This window comes from Sorghum bicolor, chromosome 4 (assembly GCF_000003195.3).
Source record: "Sorghum bicolor cultivar BTx623 chromosome 4, Sorghum_bicolor_NCBIv3, whole genome shotgun sequence".
NCBI lineage: Eukaryota > Viridiplantae > Streptophyta > Magnoliopsida > Poales > Poaceae > Sorghum > Sorghum bicolor.
In genome coordinates, this window is record NC_012873.2 from 6400986 (window position 1) to 6426519 (window position 25534).

Sequence of the window (25534 nt, forward strand, 5' to 3'; positions counted from 1 at the left end):
TGGTTCCGTTAATTTTGGCATCCCTTTCCGTTTTTGCACAATGAGCTCAGCTCCAAATAGGCCTGAAGTGCGAGGGCAAGTGTATGTATGATGATGACTACCGGTTGGTGCAAGACAGCTTATTAAGAGAAACCAAAGTAGCAACTTGCACGTCTTGTCTTCTATCTATAATTGCATGCATACAGTGCGCACAAAGTCGATCACGGATTCGCGCGGGTGGACGAAGAAAGGCCATGATCGTTTGATTATTTTGTTTGCATATCGTATCCACCTAATTTTTCTCCAAACCTATTGCCTCAACGACAAGACAATCCTTGACCGCTTGTGCGCTAACACGTTGATATCTGCCTGTGGCACAACCACGTATTTCATCAATCCACAATTTCCATTCTGTGTTGCTTGCCACAGTTTAATTTAATCTAACATCACACTGTGTTACAGGCCATTCTATAGCACAACAGTGCTAGTTCAGCTCCCATTTCTTGACCTAAACATCCACCACAAAAATGTTTGATGCTACACTAGTCTGCAGCAAAATACTAGATATGGCAGACTAATTGAGCCGGTTTACTCCATTGTTGGACAATGTCAGCTTCTCAGGATAGTTCAGATATGACCCTCTCACATTTCTCTTCCAAAATCTTGACGGCTTCTGTGAACAGCACCTCTGGGGGCAGAGCTCCGGTAGACTCGATGGTGACTAGCAAGGAAAACACAATAGCCAACAACGAGAATTAGAATGTTGCAGTGGAAGTACAGTGCTATCGTATCGGAAAAACTTCTGTTTTGTGATATGGTTGTCCAACTGTGAAGGTGCAATAATGAAGACCACTTAAGGAAAGATAACCTGAGTTATTGACTACTTACATATGAAGTGGTCCCTGACACGCCGTAGTTCAACTTGATTCCCATTTGGTCCCATGACACATTCTCTACAGAGTGTGCATGCCCTTGGTTTTGCAACAACTGCCCTCTTTCCACCTGTGTATACAATTTGGAAGGGTTAGTGTGAATGGCAGATGGATCATAAAAAAGCTTGGAGTCTGATTTATAGAAGACTAAAACCCCAATAGTTTGGGCAATGGACATCCAGGTCAGTGTTACGTAAGTTGCTTTTGACCCCTAGTCTTAGCATCAACCATGTTCTAATACAGTTTCCAGATGAGAACTAAAAAAAACTGGGATCATACATTTCTTCTAATTCTCCTTGGTTCTGTTGTGCAAACTTCCAATTAATACCCATCAGAAACTTCAACTAAAACAGTGGTTGATACCGGTTAAGAAATTCAAATGCTTCAAACAATCAACTTGCTCCAACATTCAAAATATAACACCTGCCAGACTTCCACCACAGCTAAATACTGTCTCTGACTCCCTCGCTACCTCAAGTTCAGCCTCTTAAAAGAGAAAGGGAAAGAGAAATTACCATTACCCAGGTCTTCAATGTCAAAAACATTAACTGGGCACTTCTTTACTAGCTCCTCTGCATCATCACCTTCAATATCTTTGAGAATAACAACCTACATGATAATATAGCAAAATAGAATCAGGACACAAGCAATGGATACAGTTATTCACCATCTTGTTGTAAAGTCGCTAGTGAAACAATTTTACCTCAGGGAGCATTCTGTACCAGGCTGTAGCAACTGGAGACCACTTGGCATGAACTTTCCCAACTCCCTTAACAGCATGTGCCTCAAGCTCAATAGCCTATAAAAGAACAGATTTTAAATTATGATTACCCAATGGAAATGATAGATTGTTGTAGAAAAAAAAACAGGTATAATAGACAAATTATCTTTACAAATTTTAAATTTGGCATGAACACAAAGTCATACAATGAATTCAAATCACAATTTTTTATCAGCTATTGGCTGCATACATTTAAAACTCTGAAATTTCCACTGGACTCTATTTTTACCATGTGGCCTCAATCACGCAACAAAGTATCTTAATCCAAATATTGAAGCAAGAAATGCAGAAGATGTAGGTACAGCTACTCATATCCTAATGGTGCATAGAAAACAAGTTATACAGCTACCTGTCCTGGCCCAAGCCTGGCAATAGTAATATCTTTAAACTTCACACCAAGAGGCTCTTCTAAGATCTCCTTTTGGCTTTGACTGAAGGATGTGAAAGTCTTCTGTTTGTCCCCAGACTGCGCAGGGGCTGCCATGCTTAATTGGCTACCTTCAGGTAACCACTCTAGTTCACTAGATTTCACTGTCACAGACAACCAAGCAGTCAACACTTACAAAGTCACACTACTAGAAAATCTCAACCATCTTTCTGAGGAAATTTGGTTTATGCTAACAAGATAAAAGAAATATAAGGGGGCAAAGTATCATATTTCAACTACCACAGTTTTTTCTTTTTTTACTTTTAGCAATATTTTTTTTAATGACAAAGTAAACAAGATGCCAACTTTAGGTAAGCAAAACCCATTAACAAGGGAACTAAAAATGGAACTTTTAACTTGTCACTACAATATACTTAGTAAATCATTTATTAGATGTCACATAAGTACACATGAGCTCAACTGCACTTTCCAATTCGAACAATGAGATATTCTTCCAATAAGGTACCATGGGGCATGGAATTTCATTTTGAAAGTGTTATGAACCCTAGTTCATATCGGGGATAGAGAGGATAACCATTGCCAAGAGGAAGGCCGGGCAAAGTCAGCGTGGAGGGAGACTAGAATATTTTGGGGTAACTAGATTGTTTGTTGTTCATTGCTTGATTCATCATAAGCTGATTACAGGTATAAACAGATGCGCTCAGCCCCTAGGCGCCCAGCCTCTAGCTCCTCGTTTCTCTCCCCATCAATGACTCTAATCTCTCATTAACTCTAATCCCTTCCCCAGACTCTAATTGCCATTGATTACAGCCGGCACCCCCTAGGATACCGTCCTGGTTGCATGCAGCCGGTCCCCGGCTGCCCCACATGACAGAAAGATGGCAGGAATCTGTACTCAGCAGACATTGTAGGAAGAATGGAAGATAAGGCATACCTGTAATTCGTTGAGAACCCTTTGGACATGAAACATGCAGTTTATAAACAACAGTATTCCTTTCATTTGGGACATCATTTTCTGTGAAAAGAGAAAGGAACAATAAGATGGCTCTTGTGTCAAATGTATTAAGGTGAAGCTAGAGCAATTGAAGTTACTTACCTGAGATGTAATCAAAAAGCCTTGGATCTGCACGAAGTGGAATAAGTCCTAGTCTATGTGAAAGAACCTCATCTGCTATAACTGAGGTGTTGTCAACCATGAAGATTTTCTCAATTGCCATAGTAGGAACCTACTAGTTCAGAGTTAGTATTAAACTAAGCACTTATTGATCCAGAACTCCGATACATATGACCTACTAAAAGAAGACGGTTCTTGGTTATCTTAACGTACACATGAAAACATGCAAATACCTCTGCGATGAGGATTCTCCGGAAAGCATTAGCTATTGATGCATCAATACCAATCATATCAAACTCCATATCATCTTCAGTGAGACGATTTATTTCAATTTTGAAGTTCTTGCAAAACTTCTCCACTGACACGCTATTATCAACTCCCATAGCAGCAAATGTACCCGAGTATTGGTAACCTTGAGTCTTTTAGACATACAGGAGAAACATAATAATATATGAGCCCAATAATAGAATGGAATGAAGTTCGATATCAATAAAGAGGAAATTATTTCACAAAATAATAAAGCAAAACAAATACAAACAATTTCCAACATGTATTCAAGGAACAAATTTCAACAAGACAAAACAAAATCAAACTTAAAAAATCAGTAAGAACAAATATGATTATTTTCACAGAGAATTTGTGTGCATAGCAGCAAATTTAACAGTGCACTTAACAAATAGAGAAAAGAAGATCAAGTAACATGTTCAATCCTTTATCAGAAGAAAAAATAGCACACATACTTAACAAATTAATTTTCTGTGTTCATTGTAGTCAATTAAACTCATAATGTCAAAACACCTGCGGCTATGCATCTATGTGAAATTAAGTTCCTATGCAAGATAAACTTACCAGCACACTAATTTCATGTGAAAATCATTGAATATACAAACAGACCATTTCACCAGGAAACATGTGCAAAGCTAGTCATGCAGATGACCATGAGCAACAAATGCAAAGACATGAAAGAAGAGTAGCATATAAATGTGTATACATGAATGGGGGCATCAGCATTGCAGACAACACGTGTGCGCTGGACCTCCAGGTAGTCTGGAAGCTTGTTTTCTTGTTGATTGGGTGCATTGTCCACCTCCTTAGATTTAGTCCCCTTCTTTGGCATATTGTCTTCCTTTCTATGCTTCTTTCTTCACTCTTGTACCGCTGCTATGCCATGTTCCCAATGCAAGAATTAGACAATAGTCAGTGAATGTTTGTGCCTGAGCAGCACGGATACGAATACAGATATTGGGACGTTTACACTGATATGGCATTGTTCCCAGAAAAAAAACCCAATAAGCAGATACAGTACGTCTTAGTATTTGTTTAATAAATAAATAATAGTGCAGATAGCAGTCTACTTAATTTCTACTATTACATAACACAGGTAGTGTCAAATTTATTGAAACTATAAAGGGCATTAGGGCAGTGCAGGACTGCAGGTTTGAGTTCAAGCTACTTCATCCCCACTGCCTCGTTCTCCTCCACAATAGCAGCCTCTTGGGGGAGCAGGAAATCAAAGAGGAAAAAAATAATTAAAGAACAAGTGGACGGTTCAGAATCGGGAAAAAGAAATGATGAAAACAAATTCACTACAAGCTGGATCAAATTAGGAAGAAAGAAAACAATCCAGAGGAGAACGGGAAACCCACCGGAGATTGCGCTTGTGGCGGCGGGCGGGCAGGTGGATGGAGGCGGCGCTCCTGTGTGCTGCGTGTCGGGCGTCCGCGCTCGTCCTTCCCAGCAGCGCCTCGTCACGGAGGGCCGGCGCTTACGCTTGCTGAGTCTGCCGTTGCCGCTCCTCACTCCTCTTTGCCGGCGGCGGCGCTCGTGCGGGGGCGGGGCGCCGAATGCGTTTGCCCTCTGGGCGTCCAGGGTCGAGAGCTGCTGAACTGGAACGGGATGGGGACTGGAGGCTGCTCTGTGGGCCGGGCCGGGCCGCGTCTGCAGAATAAGCAAATGCGTGTCGGCGGCCCACGTATTGATTTTTTTTTCTGTCACCTGCCCGAGAGGTGCTGACGACAGTGACGAACGCCCCCTCCCTCCATTTTCTTTCTCGGATCACCCTTTGCCTCTGCTAGACGAGCGGCGACGGGCCGCCCCTCGCCGGGCGACGAGCACAGCGACCTGGTACGCCGCCCCTTCTCCCTGCTTCCTGCTGTTTGCTGTGCGAAACAGAGCGACCTAGAGACCCTAATGTGAGCTATTTGTATTCGGATCTGACCTAATTATACAAGCATATACATGCCGCACTGATCTGATCCATCGACCCCCCCACGGTTCTGAGACGGTTAGATTCGGCTCTCCTTTGCCAGTGACGCGAGGTTGTTCTCAGTTGACGCCATTGGAGTTGGGGCGCAACACGCGGGTGGTTGCATTTCAGTTTGTTGGTCGAATTGGGTTTGGACTGAATTCGGAGTTCATCATGGTGTGATTCCGGGTTCATCATGGTGTGATTCCCTGTGGGATCACCAATGAACCCTCGAGTATTGCATGGCATGGGCTGGGATGCTGTGGCAATGCCAAGAAGCTTGGATTGCAGAGTGATTGGGAAAAGGGACCAAGGACAGCGACTAGGAAGACTGTGATGGGTGCTGATTTTTATCTATTATGTACTGGGAGTGCTGGGGGCTCAGTGATGTTAGTGGATGGGTGGCTATAAATAACCAACGGCCGTGGCTAGTACATCTGTTGTCTTTATTTATCTGGAGCATAAAAGTGTTTTCCTATTTGATGTACAGGATTATGGGAGAGATATAAATATAATCTGCTTAGTGCCACTATCTCATTTAGTGAGCGGTATATTTACATGATGCATCTCTTTGGGTCACTATAAGATTTAAGGTATACGTGGAAAATGTTAATGTATACAATTCAGGGTTCTAGTTTTGGTTCTTTGGTCATTGAATCTTCAATTGCGTATTGTTCCCAAAAGGTTGTGAAGTAGCCTACTGGCTACTGGTTACAACAACAGTTTGCAATTTCTTGAATATGATTAGATTTATACTGCCATAGCTTTAATTGCATCTCTAATTGCCATGGGTTCCTCAGCAATTTTCATAATGTTCTAATAATGTTTTACAATTGCATTGCAAGTATCCTTAATTTGTTATTCATGTAGACAGTTCCATATTACACAATCGCAAATCAAGACTCTTGTAGGTTGATGTGCATCCAAATTATCCTTTTTGTCCAACAGAAGTATGATTGGCACAGAATCACAACAGTTCAGTAGCACTTCTACCACAATATGATTGTGTTACTGTAGACATGTTAACGATCCAATATGAGATGTAATGACGTGGAACATACTTTAGGCCTTGTTTCAATCTCAACTTTTACGAAAACTAGATTTCTTAAAAGTCGGTTTATTATTTAGAAAACCATTTGTGTTTAACATGAAGATAAGAAAACCTGCTTTCTAGTAAACTCAAAATTCCACATTTTAGCAAAATCTGCTGTGTCCTTCTATGCGGATTCATTCAATAATTCACATTGTTAACATAGCTTTGATGATGAGGATAGTTTGCATGGTCACTAACAGTGTGTCATTCATCTAACGTAAAACATATTGAGCACTTGCAATCCAAAAACATAAATGTATAAACCAACAATAACATAATAGCTACTTTGAAACTTGTTTTTCTAAATTTCCTAATAGAAAATGTTCTCTAAGAACTGGTTTCTAATCTTGAAACCGAAGCAACCATTTATTCTGCCTGTATCCTTAAATGACTTGCTGTCTGACTCCTATTTTATTCAGTTACCATGGCAGCAATGAATACCGATATGGGAGGCTTAGGTGGCAGGCCGACAAATCAACAAGCAAATCCTTTTGGAACTGCCTTGCATGGTGCTGGGCCAGGACTGATCCGTACTGGGCTAGAAGCATATGGGGGGAGGTTTTTAGATTCAAGTTCTGAGTTTATGCAGAGCAATGTAAATTTGTACACAGGTTTCATGTTTAGAGATCAGTGTATCTATCTTGGAACTAGAAAGGCTAAACCTCACTCTATTTTTGTCAGATAACACAATATTTGTCCGACCCTCAGTACTACTTTCAAGTCAACAGCCAGTATGTGAGGAACAAACTGAAGGTCATCTTGTTCCCTTTCTTGCACAGGGTAAAGGGCTGATGACCTTTTGTTTATCTCTGCAGGATTTTGCATATTGTGCTTTTGTGAAGTCTCATAATATATGCCTGACCTTTACTGTCTTCCTTAAGGGTCACTGGACAAGAATAACTGAACCAGTAGGAGGAAGGCTGTCCTACAAACCTCCAGTCCAGGATATCAATGCACCGGACTTGTACATCCCTTTGATGGCATTTGGCACCTACATTGTAGTTGCTGGGTACGCCTTGGGTGTTCTTGGAAGGTAAATACTCTTTGATTGACTTCTTTTGTTCCTTCTGGAGTTAGAGAAGAACATTGTATTAGCAGCACACAAGGATTGGTGATTCACCTTGAGGCACATTGCTTTGTGATGCAGGTTTACCCCTGAGGCACTGACCCTACAGTTCTCTAAAGGGATACTTGGCTGGTTTCTGCAAGTCATCCTCATCAAAGGTCTGCTCTACTCCCTGGGCAGCAGTGAAGCTCCATTGCTGGACATTGTGGCATATGCTGGATATGGTTTCGCTGGCACTTCCCTTGCAATGCTGGCCCGCATCTTCTGGAGCTATCTGTATTACTTCATCATGCCATGGTTCTGCATCTGCACGGGAGTCTTCCTTGTGAAGACCATGAAGAGGGTTCTTCTGGGCGGGCCAAGGAGCTACGAGAGACACCCCAGCCGGAACCACTACTTCCTGCTCTTCTTGGCGGTTGTGCAATTCCCTATGCTGTTCTGGCTCGGCAACATCAGTGGCTGATCTATGATCCTATGGTCGGGCCACGAACATCATTTCTGAGAGGCTGCTGAGCAGAATAGACATGTGGTACTTCTTACTTGCTGATGTATCTTAGGTTATCGTGGAGATGGTACAGAACTATTAGCTGTGGATATCTGGGCAAGCAAATGAAAAGACGCGAGTACCTCCTGTTTCTGTTGGAGAAGCAAATGAAGACGTGAGTACCACCTGTTTCTGTTGGAGGCAAAAGTAACCATGATCGTTTGGGATAGGATAAAGATTAACTGCTTCGCGTGTCCTCTTTGAATCTGACTTGTTTTCTATGATCATGCTACTTATCTTTCAGTTTTGGTTCGATATGTTCACGGCAGTTTTGTCTACTGATCATATGTATGTTTTGGGCGTTGTTTGGATGATCTAATTGCGTTGCTTTCCAGAGTTCAAACGTGTAGGGAGGCAGGTAGCTAGGCCTGTTTGGCAGAGATAGTGATGCTTTACCAAGTGGCAATTTCTAGGTATCTCGTGACGCTGGAAAAACCAACTTCTGCCCAACGGAACCCCTCCTCCCTTTCTTGCTAGTCAACCCAACCAAACACAGGAAACGGGGAAAAGATCAGGCACACAAAACGACTATCAGCAATCCAGCCGTGTCGCGGATCAACTTAAAACAGAACTTCAGAGATAACCGGCATACATGCCATAACCCAAATTTGCAGTAACTATCATTTAACTCTGCCGAACAAAACGTTCAAAAAACTCAAGTGTCGGCATATAAAGATTAATCAGCAGGTCCTGATCTCTTCTGCCAGTTTTGCCGCGGATCAACTATCTGGATGTCCACCAAGTGACGGAAGATACAAAATTCTACCGCCTGAGAGCATCTTGCTCTTGCGTTATTCATTCAACGGCCAAAAGGAAAATGACTACTTCTATAACTCCTGTTTAATTATTAACAGCGTACGTTGGGAAAAAGCAGCATTTGTGAACAGCTTCAAGCAGCCTTGTTCTTGCAGTAGTTCTCCAGCCACTCCATGGTGACACTCTTCGGCCTCTCAAGTGGCAGGCCAAGGGCACGGTCCCAGATGAGCTGCATCATAAATAATCAAACAAAATTAGTCGGCAGAATTACTAATACGAAACTATATAAAGAGAAGGAAGAAGGCAGACCTGAGATCCTATCCCCATGCTTCTCGAAACACCGAACAAGACAGTGTAATACCTGCACAGATAGTGTTCCAGACATGAGTGCTCAATCAGAACTAGGTATGCTAAGTAAAATAAAAATAAAAATAAAATAAATTGGTATCTAAATGACAAGCATAAATATACCGTGCTTCAGATAGTCCAAAGTGGTTCAGCAAAACTCCACTGTGAGCATCAACATTCGGCCAGGGGTTCTTGACCTGAGAAAACACAGGCAAGAATGGTGTTCATAACCAGTAAGCTGAAACCAAAAAAGTGGGATCACAATCTGGCACTACATTACCTTGCCCAGCTCAGTGAGGATCGGAGGTACAACTTCATACAACTTGGACACCTGTAACCGAACATTACACTTAAAATCATTCAACTCAAGAAAGTAAATGCAATTAGATAAAAAGGTTCCAGACCGACCAATTGGAAAAGTGGATCCTCGGGCAAATGCTTCAGGGCAAACTCCCTTTGACATGAATACCGTGGGTCCGTCTTACGCAGAACTCCATGACCAAACCCAGGAACGACCTGTGATTGAATGTAAGCAACAGTGCACACAGACCATCAGAGAGAGCACTTTCATAAACAGTCAACTCTATCAGACCTGCTGCACATCATTCAAATCTCAGTGAATTGATATAGCCTTCCTATGCGAAACAGAACTGCGTTCAAGCATGCTCACAAACACTAGACCTCAGTGAACTGATATACCTTTCCACTCTTTAGTGTCTTCCAGACATAGTCTTTGAGTTGATCTGTTGTAACATCACTCCCAGTTTCCTCAATTACAGATTTGATCCATAGAAGCACTTCCTGCAATTTATGGTAAGTTCATACACACCACAACAGCAAGTATATAGAAATACAAGTGGCAGGAAAATGTAATTCTTCTTTCAGAGATGAGGTGCATTACATATCAAGTGAGTGACCAAGTAAAAAATAGTACTCCCTCCATCCCCAAAACAATGCACATCTTGCTTCTTCAAATAAGTTTCTTATGAAAATATATTCTATGATTAATCTAATGATACTTATTACACATCCCAAATACTATTAGTTTTTTTATATATGTTTGGTCAAACTTAAAAAGTTTGACTCCTCAAAAAAACGAGACATGTACTCTTTTGGGCGAAAGGAGTAAAATGGGTGCAAGTGGGGCCAGGGGTGGGAATTTTTTCATGGAAACCTTTTTTTTCAAAATCCACAAGTAAAACAAAGCACAAGGCGGAGATTAAGTACCAGATCAGATCTAGTATGTCAAACTGAGCATACCTGATTTGCAAGGCCATGCAGCGGCCCAGCTAACCCATTCAGAGCTGCTGCGAAAGAAAGATAAGGATCTGACAGAGCACTCCCAACCTGCATGTGAATGACCACCATGAGACAGAAGATAAAGTTAAAGCCTAGGACATGGCAAAAAAAACACCAGCAGCTAGCAGGTTGCAAGCAATTATAGGATTAAAATGGCCAGTGTCGAACAGCTCTACTCCAACCTAGATGAAACTGTGAATTAAGAGCACACAATAAATATACTTCTACAACTACAATGATCCATGGGTGGCGTTGATCTCTGTTAGTGTGCAGGCAGTGGAAATGCTGGTGGTAGCCTTAGTATGCTATCTCTTAGATGTCTGGTTCTTCCTTCTTGTAGTTTCTAATCACTCTGTATGAATCTTTTGTATTTCCGTCCTAGTTAATGGAAATGGGGAAAAAAAAACTACAATGATCCCCGACCCTCTTCCAAAGGTGACACACATTATGATCCTACATCACATGGAGCTCCTGATCTACAATAGCCCACACAGGGGGAAACTGATAGAGTGTAACAACAGATCCCACTACTGTTAGAACCAAAATTTTAAACTCACTACTATGGAATACAACAAACATGGAGCAAGGAATACAATTGAATCCTGACAAATCATGATTAAATTAGCAAAGTACCAGCTAAAACTAACCCTCTTATCCTGTTCCAGGTTCCAGTTCCCAATAAGTGCTATCATGCACTGTTTAAAGAGGTATTTCCAGATCAATTCAGTTTGTTTTAACAGTACATACTACAGTATCACACGATGCTTAATAATCACATTGCACCAAACCAAAAGCAAAGTGCCATGATGGTACAAGATAAGGTATCACACTGACAGCTGTCATTATCTTGGCATGTTAAGAAAAACACTAATGAAAAAAAAATCAAGATCACAACAAAAGAACAAATATTACCAGATGACCAGTATGAGCACTGACATTCCCACCTTCATGATCACTAGAAGAACACAAGTCATAGTATGAAAACAAGTACTTCTGAAACATAACAAAATTACAAACAAGGATGGATGCAAAATTACGTGTGAATTGTTACATAGAGCCGCATCAGCTCCAGCATTTTGGGGTCGTCAAAACCAAGCATGTGTGAGAAATTTGCCGCATAATCCAGAGAATTATCAGCTTCTATTGATTTTCCACCCTTGAAAATTCTTCAAAGAACAAATGAAACAATGTTATTCACTAACTATAAAATTTGCACACAACTTTAACTTCACGAAATTTGACTGGTGTCACCTCCAGTAAGCGTATTAAAAATTGAAGCATTTCTGAACAAAAGCTACCTGCGGTAAACATAAGAAGCCACTGGTGGAAGCCGAGCAATCAAATTTAAGCAGTCTTCATAAGTAGGCTCCCAAAACCTATACAAACAATAATTGTGAACACCATGGAGAGCAACCATTGAACACATAGAAAATGGGTGGCTGTATAAATCCCAAGTTTACTTTGATTTTGGCAATCCATTGTCGTATGCTTTTTGAAATTCGCTCTCAACCTGAAATGGGGTTTAAAAATGGAAAACTAAGTCACTTTCAAGGCTTTAGAATTTAAAAACAGCATTCAAAACACAATGGGAAATTGATTTAAATACCACTGGCATCCAGTTCTAAAAAATGCAAGGAAATTGCAAGGAAATGTGATTTAATTTCACAATTGTGATATTATACTTAGAAAAGACAGCATGCCAGAAGTGGAAGGACTCACCTGAAGAGCCATTACCCCCGTGGTAAACTGTGTCATAGGATGTGCAGTTACTGGGAGAGCATCTATTGCCTTATAGACATGAGCTGCAAACATATTAATTATAAGCTATTAGAGAGCAAAGTGGCAAGATAGAGCATATAAACTTAAAACAATCGTACTAACAGAAACATATAGACCTCTCTACTAATGTATGCTATCGTTGAATTTTAGAATAGGGATTAGGGAGACATTAGAATCAATTGAGTCAGATGATTTGTAGATTTAATTGGTCAAAACAGTAACACAAGTATCCAGCAGTGTGCTCAAAATACCTGGGACAGTTGAGCGCGCAAGCAATTCCTTTGATAGAGCATCAACTTGCTCTTTGGTTGGGACCTGAAACAAGAAAAAACCCACAGGCTTAAAACTTATAGAAATAGGGTGAGAATTGGAGAAAACTGAAATATATTAAAGGAATGGCAATACAAAGATAAGCAAGAAATATGTCCCCATTCTTAATCAACAATAAATATTTCCTAGTTTTACGGAACACCTTTGGCACATTTGTAAATCAAAATTAAATGATATATAGGCAGGCCACAGGCATATACCTTCCCCGTCAAAAGAAGCCAAAGGAGACCCTCAGGCAAAGGTTCACCACCCTTAACTGCGGTTGGCAGCACTTTCTGGCACTCTGGAATTGAGAGGCCCCTAAAACGAATACCCTGGATAGAAAAGAAGTGGTTATTAGTGCATGAATGTTGTGATTCATTGCTTCACTTTGAAGTTCATAAATATGTTAATGTCGAAACTAGATTTATTACATCCAACAACAAAGATGATGAGTGATGTGCATCCAAGCCATTCAGGTTTGACAAGCTCAAAATCAACCCCAATAACGAAACAAGAAATGCAGCTATCATGCTAAAAGAAAATGCCTTATAAACAATTATAATCTTCAATTACGGCGAACTCGTGTGCTATAGTAAGTTCTTAGAAAAATTTCCATGTACCTTCTATAGATCTTTTGTAATATTTAATTCAATTTGGAACTGTGTACATATTTTGACATAGAATGGGCATGAGCTAACTGTACACTACGCTAGCATAGCATCATGAAGAGAATGCATGCAAGATTACCTCCTCTGGGTCAAGCAGGGATGTTTCCCAAAGCATTCCAGTCATCCCTCTCATTCCACCAAGGACCTGTAGGAACATTATTCAGGAATTTCACATGATGAGTTAATATATACTCTAGAAAAGCAACAGAACTATCCATAGACAATTGATACGTAGTATATCATACCATATCCACAGTTATGTTTCCAAGCTGGACCTTTCCATGCTCTGACTTAAGCTTCTTTAAGCGATCCTGTAACAAGACAGACTAACATCTGAGAACAGCAAGGCCAGATGAACAGGTGTTCATATTTCACGAAGACAAGTGGTGAAATAAACCAGGTGTGAATTTGATTCTCTTAGACTTATAAATTTGGCAATTACTGCTAGGTGCAAAACGAATGTGTGCAGACTAATTGCCTCTGACAGAAGAGGGAAGAGAATTGATGTAACAGTAGATGCTACTTTCAGACAAGCAATTGCTTTCATGTTCCACCGCATGTTGAGATGAATTGATGAAAATATATCGGATACAGAAATACGTGAGCTAAACGAAAAGGGATTGACACTATTTGCTAGTATTGGCTAAAGGAACAGAAGATAAGGCATCAGATACCCCAGGAACTTTTCGACTTTACAACATTTACAGATGGTCTAAAAGCAGCAAACCTGTTGTTCCGGAATCAATTCCTGCATCTGGGACTTAAGATCCTGCATTTGCAGAAACACGATCAGCATCCCATCCAGAGTACACAAAACTCTACCACAAGGTAGAACAGGAAGACGAACTGTCTTACGAGATCGGACGCGCTCTGCATCTGCAGCCATCTCACACCACCCAGCGTGGTGGCCTCCTGCGCCTGCCAACAACAACAGCAACAGCACGGGAAACAAAAAATCTCAGCACCAAGCCCACAATCGGTGAAACGGCACGACACACAAAAGCGCCACCGCTAAACGGACACCACTCACCATGCGGGATCGCAGTCTCGAGACCGCGGTGAGGCCCCGGAAGAACGCCATGGCCGGAGCGCTCGGCTACGACCGCACCTGCGCAGACACAGCAACCAAACCAACAGACGATCTCATCAGGTCACCAGCGCAGCCGAATTTAACAGAAACCCCCCGAGGAAACTAGGGGAAGCAAACGGATAATTACTGCTCCGCCCCCCACCACGCAGCGAGCGAATCCGCGACACAGATTGGAGACGAAGATGGGATTGAGTTCGAAGGCTCGCGATGGAGAAGAGATCCCAATCACAGCGAATAAAAACGAAAAATCAGGCCTAGACTTGCTTACCAAGGAATGGAGAGATGAACACGGGCAGGCAGGCGGGCGAGGACGGGGGCGCGTGTTCCGCGGCGAGGGAGGAGGGGAGCCTGAAAAGTTGGGGGAGGAATGGGGGCTGGTCGTCGTCGGTCTCGGTTGGTGAGGGGCGAGCCGAATTTATACGGGGGGTTGAGGAGTCCGGTGCCACCACCATTCCAGACGCCGCCTGCCGGACACATACACATATGGCCCCATTAATATCTTTCAGATGCCTTTTGGATTAAAATTTCAAGTTTTTGCTATTTTGGGGAGTTAAAAGAAATCGAAGTTTCATAAACAAATTTGTAAATACTCCCTCTGTCCACCCGCTTTTCAAAAAGTCGAACGATGTAAAATTTGACTAGAATAGTATAAAAATATATTAATCTTTATGATGCAAAATAAGTATGAATAAGTTGATCATACAATTCATTTTCTAATAAATTTAGTTGGTGAAATAAATGTTAAAATTATTTACTATAAACTCAATCAAAATTAAACTAGTTTGGTATAGTTGCATTGTTTAGTGAATGGGGGGAGTATATAGCTATAACTATAAGTGTTTTCTAACAAGCAGTTTGAATTATATTATGGCCATTTTGCGTTGGATTTGAGATATTGGAAATGGTGGGAGAAAATTATATCTGAGACGACAATTTTGTTTCGTCTTTCTAGTGAAAGGGTCCTTTTCTTTTTACATGGATGGAAGGCTGTTTTATGTTTCAACAAAGCTCAAAATGGGTACAAAAGAACACAAGTACATACGACTTTTGAGCTAAGCATGAAGGGACGTCCCTTTCAATCGACCATAATATGGGATTTCAGATGAATGAAAAAGATGCTTAAGAGACAGAGATGGGCTATAGTTACAAACTAAAATACTGTGTACAATGAGGAATGGTACAAAGTACGAGCCAGAAAACGTGATGCAACGCGTGCTTCTTCATGTCGACTCCCCAGGAAAGAAAGGGACATCGGTTTTTGGCTCTCCTGAGGTAGATTGTTGTGACACATGATCCTGATTGTTTAGAAAGGTTGATTGAATAATCTACAGGTCAATGATTTGAATTTGGTAGCTAGGCCACACTTTGCCACCTAGAAAGCGAGACGGCACCACACTTTCATAGAAAAAGATCGTTGTAGGGTTCTTTTTCTTAGGAAAAAAAAACGACATTTGAGGGTCCTTTAGTTTTAAGTGCACATTTGATCTTTTGTGTTAAGTGCACCTCTTGAAAATCAGCAGTTTGACTTGGATATTTTCCTGGAAGATCATATTTTAGGTGCTTGATTTTTAAGGTGATTTCAGGTAACACTTTTAGGTGCTTGACGGTCAATGATTTGTTATTTGTCTTTGTATCATTACTTATCAAAATTTTGTCAATATATATATATATAAACAATTATAATTTGTTAATAGTCTTTGTGCCAATATATAGATAACATTTTGTCAGGTTTATGATTTTGTCTAAGGGGTTTTTATTCTTGGAACCGAAATTGCATATATGTTGACATAAATTACAATGAGCTAAACTTGCGATTTTAGGCCTTGTTTAGTTCACCCCAAAAACCAAAATGTTTTCAAGATTCTCTATCACATCGAATCTTTCGGCACATACATGAAGCATTAAATATAGACGAAAATAAAAACTAATTGCACAGTTTTACTGTAAAATCGCGAGATGAATCTTTTGATCCTAGTTAGTCCATAATTGAATAATATTTGCCACAAACAAACAAAAGTGCTACAGTAGCGAAATCCAAAATCTTTTCGCATCTAAACAAGGCCTTAGTATAAAAATATATGCTCTAATAACCGACAGCTGTTTTTTTTTCAAAAAGAAAACTGCAAAAGGGAACGGCGTCCTCGTGGTAGTAGATAAACGGAACGGGGAACAGTCTTGCAAAGCAAAGAAGAACTACTGCGTAGGCACCGCGGACCGCTAGCTCTTTGGGCTGAGATGACAGGTGGGCCTAGCCCACTTAATCTGCGGCCCATCGGTCGCTTCAGTGATTCCTCCCCACTCCACACGCTTCTCGCTTCCCCTCGTTCACCGCTGCCGGGACAGCTCTTCTTCCGCAACGGCAAGGCCACACGCTCCTGGCCGCGGCTGTTCGCAGCGCAAACCCTAACGGAGCCAACGGAGGCGCGCGAGCGGAAGCATCCATGGACGGCGGCCGCAAGAGGGGGAAGGCCGACGGCGCCAAAGGGGCCTCCGCCGGCGCGAAGCGGTCGCGAGGTGAGTGGACCGCAGCCCGCCCTCGCTCTGGTCGCGAACCCCGTTCCTCTCGGGACGTGTTTCCTCGTTTGGCGGCTGTTCAACTTTCGTAGGGCGTTGCGCCTCGGAGCCTCGGGGGTTAGTGGGGTTTGAGCTGTTTGCTATGTCTGGGTTTGGGGATTCCGGGGAAGCTGCCCGGTGCGGTGGTCAGGTCGGATCTGAGGGCACTGAGGCTGTTGATCGGTGAAACGAGAATCGTCTAGTTCCCCCAAGTTTCGTGAACTCGGCGCGTAATATTGTTTTTTCGTATGTGGGCAATCTTGTCGTTTGGGTTAGGCATTGGGCTTATTTGTTGCATTTTAGCCTGAAATCATTCATATAGTGCGCGGGTCTCTTTCGATTACTGGGGTTTATGAGTTTTTTTTTATTGTTGGCTTGCTGTGTCTCCTGCCCAATCGATAATTTGGTCACAGATACCAGCTCAAAGTCCACTTTGCGTTTAAATTAATGCACTACGCTGATGCAGACAAGGCCTCATTAATGTTCATTCTTTTATACGGGGATTAGTAAAATTAGCAACATATTAACCTGGCCCACATAATTAATTTGATGTAACAGAATCGGAGTCATTTCAAAGTGGCGTAGGAAGCAAATCGAAGCCATGCACCAATTTTTTCAGGTTATAATCCAACTTAAAATGAACTTCACCTGGTAACATTCATTCTACATAGCTGCTTATTTCAATTAAAATTTACTTGCCTTTGTTGTAAGAATATTTTATTGCTAACAGAATAGTTAAGAAATATTGTGCTACAGGTTCTCCTAATCCAGCTTAAGAACATTACTGGAGTAAAATTGGAATGCACATGAACCTTTGAAAGATGCAACAGCAGTATAAGACAATAAGGATATCTAACCCTTTTCAGATGAACAATCAGTTGCTGTCATGATGCAGTGGCATTTGCTCAAATTGAGAAAAAGAAGTTTGAGCACATGACTTGGGAACTGCAATTGAACACCCATCTTGAAATTGTGCCACCTATATCCTTCTCCACCTACAAAATTTTCCTAACATTTGGTTCTGCAGGGATAACTTTACTTCCTTGTAGTTTGAAATTATTACATCAGTAGCTGTTAATAAATGCTCACTGCCTATATTTATGACATTTACATTTTTTTTTCTTGTTTAACCATGATGTAGTGCTAAAAATTTAATGTTGGGATCTAGAGCACATGTTAGCGATGTCCTTGAGCCCAACATCTGACATGTATCTATTCCTGAATATTATTTTCACAGCATGGCAAATATTTGCAGTTAAGTCATGTTAGATTTTTCTTCAGATTATTGTAATGTCGGTCGATGGTAGTACATCACTATGTTCAGCAATTCACATTCAAGAATGCTGCTTAGTTTTGTTTTCTTCAGCTGATGTCATCATTTGTAATCATATATTCGTTATTCAGATGCTTCTTCAGTTGCTTATCCTGATAATATTCTCATCATGCAGTACTTCTGGTTGTCCCTTTGGTGAGGGCTGCCATTTTCTCCATTACTTCCCCGGTGGCTACCAGGCAGTTTCAAAAATGACCAATCTGGGTGGCACAACAATTGCATCTCCTGGAAGAATGACGATGGACGGGCCACCTACACCCACCGTGAAGACTCGCTTGTGCAACAAGTACAACACTGCAGAGGGATGCAAATGGGGTGACAAATGCCACTTTGCACATGGTGAAAAGGAGCTTGGCAAGCCTAAGTTGATGGGCAGCTATATGCCACCTCCCATGGGGCCAAGACCCACTGGTCATTTTGCACCTCCACCAATGGCCAGCCCTGGCTTGGCCACTCCAGCTAGCTTCGGCGCTTCTGCCACAGCCAAGATCAGTGTTGATGCATCCCTTGCAGGTGGCATCATCGGGAGGGGTGGAGTAAACACAAAACAGATATCCCGAGTCACCGGGGCAAAGCTGGCCATCCGGGACCATGAATCAGACACCAGCTTGAAAAACATTGAGCTTGAGGGCACCTTTGATCAGATCAGGAATGCTAGTGCTATGGTCAGTGAGCTTATTGTCAGCATCAGTGGCAATGCCCCTCCACAGGCCAAGAACCCAGCTGGCGGTACTCATCGTGGTGGACGCACAGGAAGCAACTTCAAGACCAAGATGTGTGAGAACTTCGCAAAAGGGTCGTGTTCGTTTGGCGACAAGTGTCACTTTGCCCATGGTGACAATGAGCTGCGCAAGCCTGCTGCTGCTTGAGATCTATGCCCTGTTTCATACCTCAGTAGTCATTAGTCAATGTAACTCTAAACGTCGTCTCTGATGATGGATTTGCTGACTTCTTTAGGCCTGCGCTACAGATTTACTGACTTCAGGGCTACTACTGAATTTGCGGACTTCTTTAGGCCCTCGCTATTGCCAACAGAATTTGTTTTCAGCATTCTTCTTGAATGTTATGTTATGAACTACTTAGGTAGTATGTTACTAGGACCCGTTCAAGAAGAAAAGTGTTTGATGCTGCTGATTGGCATAGTATCTCTAATCTCTGTGCCAGAGCTTGTGACTATTTTGTTATGGTCGGTTCCAATTGTTAAACATAGGCCCCCTTTGGCAAAAGAAGCCACTTCACTCTAGGAGCCACCGAAAGCCAGAGAAGCCACGGCAGGCTGGTTTCAGCTTCGGTCGTGATGTCGTTTCTCGCGGAGCCGTTTCGTAGGTTTTCAGTTTTCACATTGAGCTAGGATGCGGGTAATGGTTCAGTTCTGTAGGTGTTAGTGGGTTGCTAGTCCTTGCAAGTTGCAAGATAGCAAGAGTACGGTAACTGAACAAATTTTAAGGCGTCAAGCATAAAAGAATGGGACACCATCATTCATCAGCCGACATGAAGATCAAAATGGCTAGTTTGAGTCGGAGCCAACGAGAGCAAACCACCTGGCGACCATCGCCAATCATGGAGGAAGAGGTCGAGGAGCAAGAGCAACCAACTCCACAAGTGGGCAATCGAGGAGAGAAGAGGGCCAATGTCATCGGTCATCGTCGTCGACAGCCGAGGATCGGCAACTGAAGACACCTTGTTGCCGTCCTCGTCGGCAAGGATGGCGCCTAGAACTAGTAGAATAGAAAGCTTGGCCATGGTTGAGGATCAGCAGATCACCCTGCCGTTTTTTATTGGCACAGCTGGTCAGCTGCTGCCGCCTGCTAAGCTTTGCCGCCGCCAGACAAGCTTGGCCGTGGACAAGGATTCACAAATCAGCCTCAGGCTGCCTGCCTCCATATCCACAGAAATGTATGTACCGAAGGTTACAAAACACCTCTACACTAGATTTTGCTTGTACAGGATGTATCAGCTACTGTATATCTATAGGCTGTAGCAACGTGTGATGTGTCTGGGATTTTGAAAATAGGCCGACCTGTTGGCTAGATTTTGCAACACAGGAGTATGCAGTAATTAAGCTGGCATGGTTTGAGAAAGCTCAGGAACACGGACGGTGTGTTGTGTACATCGAACTCCTCAACTGAATTGAACCGACGTACAATGTCGCAATTCTATGTTAGAGAATTCCAGCCATATGTTGTTGGCTTGTTGCACTAGCTCACAAGCTAAACAACTAGCTCAAGCTGTTATCGAGCCAAAATCTGAACTTTTAAGTTTTAACTGATGATTTCTTAACAAGATTACCTGAGCCACAACGAGACATGCTGCTAGTTATTCAGCCCTACCAAGACCATTATGTAGTTGTGAGATTTGAGCTGAAGTTCATATAATGGGAATTTAGTTACATTCCCTACTTCTCACAGAGAAGCACGAGCGGTGCTAAGAGCCTAAGACAGCATGCATAACTGTCCTACAGACCTAGTGTAAGATAAGTCACTCAAGCTAAGGCAATTTTTTACATACAGACAAAAAAACAAGGCAGGCCTGCCTGCCTACACTACTCATGCCAAGCAATTGCTAGGTCAATCTTGATCTCTGAAAAGGCGCCTGCGCTTAGACGCTTGGTTCTCCTCAGGAGTTTCCTCAACTACATTATCCTGTAAGATCAAGCCTCGGTTCCGGGAGAGTTTCCTGATAGGTGTTACTTGCGCACGTGCCTCCATATTTGGTTGATAATTCTCTTCATTGCAAAGAGCGCTCTGGGAAGTCCTGTGTGGCAACAACTCTTCCCCCTCCTTGACAGCTTCTTTCATAAGCTGTGGTTGGATAAAAAGAGTTATTCAGATTATGTGAAGTTAACACATACAAATAAGACTAAATAACCTATTCCCACATCATGTACATAGGAAATGCAATCCTATTCGCTTTTATAGTTTCTTCAATTCCTTTTGCAATGGAAGCATGCTTAAATGGTTAAGACATGGTAAGCAGAACAGATGGCTATGATGTTTTCCTAGTACCATAGCTAGCAGTTGAATATGTTAAGCTCTGTTTTCAGTTGCATCCCTACAACTTTACTCACAGACCAACTCCACGCATGAGACTGAGGAATATTCAGATTAAATATATAAAGCTTTGCTTATAAATACAAATACAATAATCAGAAACTATACCTTCCAGTCTTTGAAATCAAATCTGAAAACAAAATGACTGTAGGAGACTTCTCCGGAGGCTATGGCACTAGCAGCAGGTGCATTCCTTGGACCTGTTCAAGACCAATAATATTATGTTAGAAACAGTCACAGCATAAATGCATAATATAACTTAAGCTCAAAATGCAATTGTGAATAAAGTACTTACGTACTATATGATGCCCGTTGTCATCTATATTTATTTCCACCCTACCATCTTTCACTAAGAAAGACAGTGCAAAAATATTTTCAACTGTTTGGGCAAATGAAAGCCTATTCAAAACAAGGTTTTCAAGCTTTGCACTCTTCTTTCGCCTCAGGACATCAAAAATAACTAAGACATTCCTGTCAGTGTCTGACTTTACTTCCTCTGAAGAATCAGCAAGCTGCATTTTGAAAAATGTCAAATGGTTGGAAGTTAGCTGTGAACAGCAAGTGCAATGACTTAAAGATAATAACAATGTTATAGGAAATTCAAATGCATATGAAGGAATAATTGAGAATATGAATGGTACTACCTTACAAATATTTCTGATTTTTAAAATAATGTGAACTAAGAATTACAAAGCAGAACACCAGTCATGAGTACAATGCATTGAAATCAAAGGCAAAAAGGAAGACCTAAAGGAAATCATGATTTCACTTAACTTATACTGTATGAATGTATGATTTACATCATGATAAGCATGTGGCTACCTCTTCAGGACAAGTATTTTCTGTTGGCCGTGCAGTCCGTTTTCTACCAACAGCCGCAACTTTCCGTTGCTTTACTTCAGTATCCATAGGACCAAGCCTGAAAACATTAACATCATGCACAGTTTAAATCATTTGGTAGAAGAGGGGGTGGGCAGGGGTGTCCATGCATGCAATGTTAAGTGTTGGTTTAAAGAGGGGCTTCATTACATGGTACAGCATCCAGGCATAGGCCTGAAGATATGTGAAACAGAAAGCCCGAGATCACCCCATTGCAATGAGACAGCCTCATCATCAAGGCTCCCTTGCTGCCCAAACTTCTTGAGTAAAGCTGTTATGAAATCAGAAGGGGTGATTCCTTCACTTGACTGGGACCTCACCGAAGTTACCAAAGTGCTTGCAATGCCAAGCAGAGCTTCTGCATCCGCAATTTGCTCCCTGGGCTTTTGCACTGCAATGTGGAAGGACACTCTTATTTTGCGTTCTTATATGGATTAGTTTTTGCATAGTCAACAAGCAAAGCATAGCAAAATACAGCATTTGCTCCCACAATCAATAGCCCAGTTGGCATATAATAGTGGTCCCTAATATACTGTGTTACAATCAAATGGTACATCCATTTTGCCACAGAATGCAATCATGCAAGGAACAAACCAAAGTGTTGAGCAGGAAAATACATCAACATGCGCCAATTAGCATGGACAAACAACTAACACAAACTGCACGGTCTGCATACTATACATATGTGTCCATGTTACTTGTATCTTAGAAATCTAAAACTAAAGGCATAACATTAAGGGCCTGTTTGGATCCATTAGCACTAAAAATTAGCAGCTAAAATTAGTACTAGTGGATCCAAACAGACCTGCTAATTATTAGCTGGAGGGCTGCTAACTATTAGTTCCAGGTTTGGAGTTGCTAATAGGTGCCTTCAACTTAGTGTCCAACCACCTATTAGCAGGTGGATCCAAACAGCCCGCAGCTAAAAATTAGCACCTATTAGCTATTAGCTAGCTAATTTTTAGTGCTAATGGATCCAAACAGGTCCTAAGATAAGTTGCTATAGAATATACCTATGCTAGATTACACATCTAACAGAGGCATCAAAGTCTATAAACACACTTATAGATTATAGTTAACAGCAAGCTTGGTTAACAATTCTCTGCTATTACTATATCCTGATGTTCAATTAAGATTTTGCATCAAAATGTCATTTAGTAGATTGAAATATGAATACGAATAATGCAATACCTTATCGAGATAACAAACTGACAGATGAGTTCAGAAGATCCAAACATTTCAAATTCAGTGTGAATATCACTAACAATTTGTGATTAGGGATAGGGAACAAGCATTTTGAAGGTCTAGAGTGAAACTATCTGTAAGCTGACTAATCTTGGTCCCACGTAAGCTACTTTATCAAAGCATTCAGAATGAGTGGGAAATTATTAAAAAAAGGAACACAAGCACACAACTTGCAAGCTAGCTGTAACTGAGCTTATTCTTGAGTTTTTTTTTAAAAAAAAAAGTTCAAAGAATGTAGCTTCATTCAATTGGACCCATTTTGTACCCTGCTCGTGTTATTTACTAGTCTTAAATCAGATGCCATTGTTCCTAAAACCTGCTTCAAGCAACCCCACCAAAACAATTTTACAGTAACCAGTAATCTTAGCACACCATTCAAATGACAAAGAACATGCCTAAATCGAAAACCATGCAGCAAATCCAAGCAAAAAAAATTCGCCTTACGCCTCTTCAAAGTTCAACACACTTTTTCTGAAATGAAAAAAATAAAAAAGCAGTCGTTCACAAGCAACAGAGACGATCCTTACCGAGCTCGTGCAGGCAATCCACCTGCTGGATGATGGCCGTGAACCTGTCCGAATCCGCCCTCGCCATCTCATCCCGCTCATCTGCGCACATACATACAAGAAACCCCCTTTTCAAAGGTCAGAACCAAACACCCCCAAACCCGAAACGGGACCAACAAACCCGGGCGGACAAGACAAGACAAGAGAGAGCGCGAGAGCCGAGAGGCCGGCCGCCTACCGCTGATGAGGCTCTTCACGGCGTGGTACCGCGACCGCAGCATCCGCCGCTCCACCGTCCCCTGCCGCTCGCCGCTGCTCTCCCCCCGCTCCCCCGCCATCCTGTGCTCCGAAACTTCCAACCAGACCCTCCAAACCCTAGGCCTCCAGTCCCAGCCCCAACCCTAGCCGGCGGTGTGGCTGCGCTAAGGCTACGATGAGCGATCGGGCGGGGAAGGGGAGAAGGGAGACGGGGGCGCGAATCGGCAGCGCGCGCCCGTGGAATCTGGGATGCGCGAATTTTTCCTGGGGAGTGCCGCCGAGCAGGGGAGAGGGAGAGGCGGGGATTTGAAATGTTCCCGAGAGGGAGGGCCTGCGCCGCGCGGCGAGCTGGCACTGGCAACCCCTGCTCGGATTTTTCCGCGGCCCGCGGGGACGACAGCGAGGCCCGTGTTCTCTCTTAGGGCCCGGTTGTCAGTGACTGGGGCGTTGGGTGAAGGCGTGAAGGGGGCGAAGTGTGCAGTGTGCAGTGTGCTGCTGTGCTGCGGGCCCGCGTGCTCTTCCGGTTGGACCAGCTTTTGGACCGTTTTGTGGGACCGGGTTGTCAGTGGCGGATGGTTTTTGGACCGTTTGTGTTGCGGACAGCACGTGGTTTCCCGCTTGCAGTTGAGTTTGGGTTTGCGCTTTGGAGTTTGGATCCGGGGCCTCTTGGCTTTCACCCGCTGGACGGCGGATTTGGTTTGAGCGCGCTTCAATTCAGCATTTCGCTTTGGTCCTCTGCCAGCAGACGGCGTCATAGACTCATACTACTAATAATCCACAGAAAAAAAAAATACAGGCACGGCAGTGATGAACTTTTAGCATGTTGCTTGCTGAAAAATAGCAACAAAAAGAAAAGAAAACAAAGGTAACAACATTCGGGCTGCCACAACAGGTCCAGGCAGACGCAACACGATGATAATAAGGCATTGCTTAGATTTTTTTATTTTGATATTGTAGTATTTTTGTTTGTATTTAGTAATTATGTCCAATCATAGTCTAACCAGACTAAAAAAATCTGTCTCGCAAATTACAGACAAACTGTATAATTAGTTTTTTATCTATATTTAATGTTCTATGCATATGCCGCAAGATTCGATGTGATGAGAATCATGAAAAGTTTTTAGATTTGAGGTGTAACTAAATAAGGCCTTATATCGCCAATCCTGATGTGATGTTAAGTTCCGTTACCCGATGTTAAATTACCTATTCATTGAGTAAAAATAGGGGGAAAGGGAGGCAAAACTAGGGCTAAAGTATAAGTGTACAACAATATATAAATGACAACAAACATATTAGTGCACTAATCTTGGCTGACA

At 42.2% G+C, this 25534-nt stretch overlaps 5 protein-coding genes across 6 annotated transcripts; 2 read left to right on the forward strand and 3 right to left on the reverse strand.

Moving 5' to 3' along the window:
- Nucleotides 338–5071, reverse strand: LOC8071624 (DNA-directed RNA polymerases I and III subunit rpac1). Of its 2 annotated transcripts, none has more exons than XM_002453424.2 (10): nucleotides 4841–5071; nucleotides 4186–4352; nucleotides 3428–3613; nucleotides 3177–3306; nucleotides 3015–3095; nucleotides 2042–2223; nucleotides 1615–1710; nucleotides 1427–1520; nucleotides 868–981; nucleotides 338–700 (listed from the first exon to the last, which is right to left on the reverse strand). In XM_002453424.2, the coding sequence occupies exons 2-10, from the start codon at nucleotides 4309–4311 to the stop codon at nucleotides 597–599; spliced, it is 1113 nt and encodes a 370-aa protein (XP_002453469.1). In that variant the 5' UTR covers nucleotides 4312–4352; nucleotides 4841–5071; the 3' UTR covers nucleotides 338–596. The 2 variants fall into 2 exon arrangements, with proteins under 2 accessions (XP_002453469.1, XP_021314180.1); XM_021458505.1 differs by having other exon boundaries at nucleotides 4186–4355.
- Nucleotides 5174–8420, forward strand: LOC8082889 (protein YIF1B-B). Its single transcript, XM_002451666.2, has 5 exons — nucleotides 5174–5318; nucleotides 6952–7127; nucleotides 7214–7312; nucleotides 7414–7565; nucleotides 7680–8420. The coding sequence occupies exons 2-5, from the start codon at nucleotides 6957–6959 to the stop codon at nucleotides 8059–8061; spliced, it is 804 nt and encodes a 267-aa protein (XP_002451711.1). The 5' UTR covers nucleotides 5174–5318; nucleotides 6952–6956; the 3' UTR covers nucleotides 8062–8420.
- Nucleotides 8715–14822, reverse strand: LOC8071625 (citrate synthase 4, mitochondrial). The gene is made up of 20 exons (XM_021458504.1): nucleotides 14663–14822; nucleotides 14335–14412; nucleotides 14160–14222; nucleotides 14032–14073; nucleotides 13550–13615; nucleotides 13384–13449; nucleotides 12855–12968; nucleotides 12576–12639; nucleotides 12265–12347; nucleotides 12006–12055; nucleotides 11844–11921; nucleotides 11583–11711; nucleotides 11458–11500; nucleotides 10507–10593; nucleotides 9946–10047; nucleotides 9655–9762; nucleotides 9527–9577; nucleotides 9370–9443; nucleotides 9208–9259; nucleotides 8715–9127 (listed from the first exon to the last, which is right to left on the reverse strand). Exons 2-20 carry the CDS (start codon nucleotides 14383–14385, stop codon nucleotides 9032–9034), a joined length of 1419 nt encoding a protein of 472 aa, XP_021314179.1. The 5' UTR covers nucleotides 14386–14412; nucleotides 14663–14822; the 3' UTR covers nucleotides 8715–9031.
- On the forward strand, nucleotides 16706–19432 carry LOC8082890 (zinc finger CCCH domain-containing protein 14). Its single transcript, XM_002451667.2, has 3 exons — nucleotides 16706–16908; nucleotides 17506–17566; nucleotides 18396–19432. The coding sequence occupies exons 1-3, from the start codon at nucleotides 16836–16838 to the stop codon at nucleotides 19147–19149; spliced, it is 888 nt and encodes a 295-aa protein (XP_002451712.1). The 5' UTR covers nucleotides 16706–16835; the 3' UTR covers nucleotides 19150–19432.
- On the reverse strand, nucleotides 20528–24580 carry LOC8071626 (non-structural maintenance of chromosomes element 4 homolog A). Its single transcript, XM_002453426.2, has 7 exons — nucleotides 24199–24580; nucleotides 23982–24062; nucleotides 22360–22600; nucleotides 22153–22249; nucleotides 21626–21842; nucleotides 21439–21530; nucleotides 20528–21081 (listed from the first exon to the last, which is right to left on the reverse strand). The coding sequence occupies exons 1-7, from the start codon at nucleotides 24296–24298 to the stop codon at nucleotides 20848–20850; spliced, it is 1062 nt and encodes a 353-aa protein (XP_002453471.1). The 5' UTR covers nucleotides 24299–24580; the 3' UTR covers nucleotides 20528–20847.

Bases quoted from the DNA above. Each gene is read 5' to 3' on its own strand.
- LOC8082889 (XM_002451666.2), top strand. From the start codon at position 6,957: ATGGCAGCAATGAATACCGATATGGGAGGCTTAGGTGGCAGGCCGACA. The intron at 7,128-7,213 runs GTAAATTTGTAC...TATTTTTGTCAG, and splicing joins CTGAGTTTATGCAGAGCAAT to ATAACACAATATTTGTCCGA. The intron at 7,566-7,679 runs GTAAATACTCTT...TTTGTGATGCAG, and splicing joins GCCTTGGGTGTTCTTGGAAG to GTTTACCCCTGAGGCACTGA.
- LOC8071625 (XM_021458504.1), bottom strand. From the start codon at position 14,385: ATGGCGTTCTTCCGGGGCCTCACCGCGGTCTCGAGACTGCGATCCCGC. The intron at 12,056-12,264 runs GTGAGTCCTTCC...ACCCCATTTCAG, and splicing joins CGGGGGTAATGGCTCTTCAG to GTTGAGAGCGAATTTCAAAA. The intron at 11,712-11,843 runs GTAGCTTTTGTT...TGTTCTTTGAAG, and splicing joins GCTTCTTATGTTTACCGCAG to AATTTTCAAGGGTGGAAAAT.
- LOC8071624 (XM_002453424.2), bottom strand. From the start codon at position 4,311: ATGCCAAAGAAGGGGACTAAATCTAAGGAGGTGGACAATGCACCCAAT. The intron at 3,096-3,176 runs GTAAGTAACTTC...CTCTTTTCACAG, and splicing joins GCTTTTTGATTACATCTCAG to AAAATGATGTCCCAAATGAA. The intron at 1,521-1,614 runs GTAAAATTGTTT...ATTATCATGTAG, and splicing joins GGTACAGAATGCTCCCTGAG to GTTGTTATTCTCAAAGATAT.
- LOC8071626 (XM_002453426.2), bottom strand. From the start codon at position 24,298: ATGGCGGGGGAGCGGGGGGAGAGCAGCGGCGAGCGGCAGGGGACGGTG. The intron at 22,601-23,981 runs GTAAGGATCGTC...TCCACATTGCAG, and splicing joins GGATTGCCTGCACGAGCTCG to TGCAAAAGCCCAGGGAGCAA. The intron at 21,082-21,438 runs GTATAGTTTCTG...ATCCAACCACAG, and splicing joins TTGATTTCAAAGACTGGAAG to CTTATGAAAGAAGCTGTCAA.
- LOC8082890 (XM_002451667.2), top strand. From the start codon at position 16,836: ATGGACGGCGGCCGCAAGAGGGGGAAGGCCGACGGCGCCAAAGGGGCC. The intron at 16,909-17,505 runs GTGAGTGGACCG...TTGATGTAACAG, and splicing joins CGGCGCGAAGCGGTCGCGAG to AATCGGAGTCATTTCAAAGT. The intron at 17,567-18,395 runs GTTATAATCCAA...CTCATCATGCAG, and splicing joins CCATGCACCAATTTTTTCAG to TACTTCTGGTTGTCCCTTTG.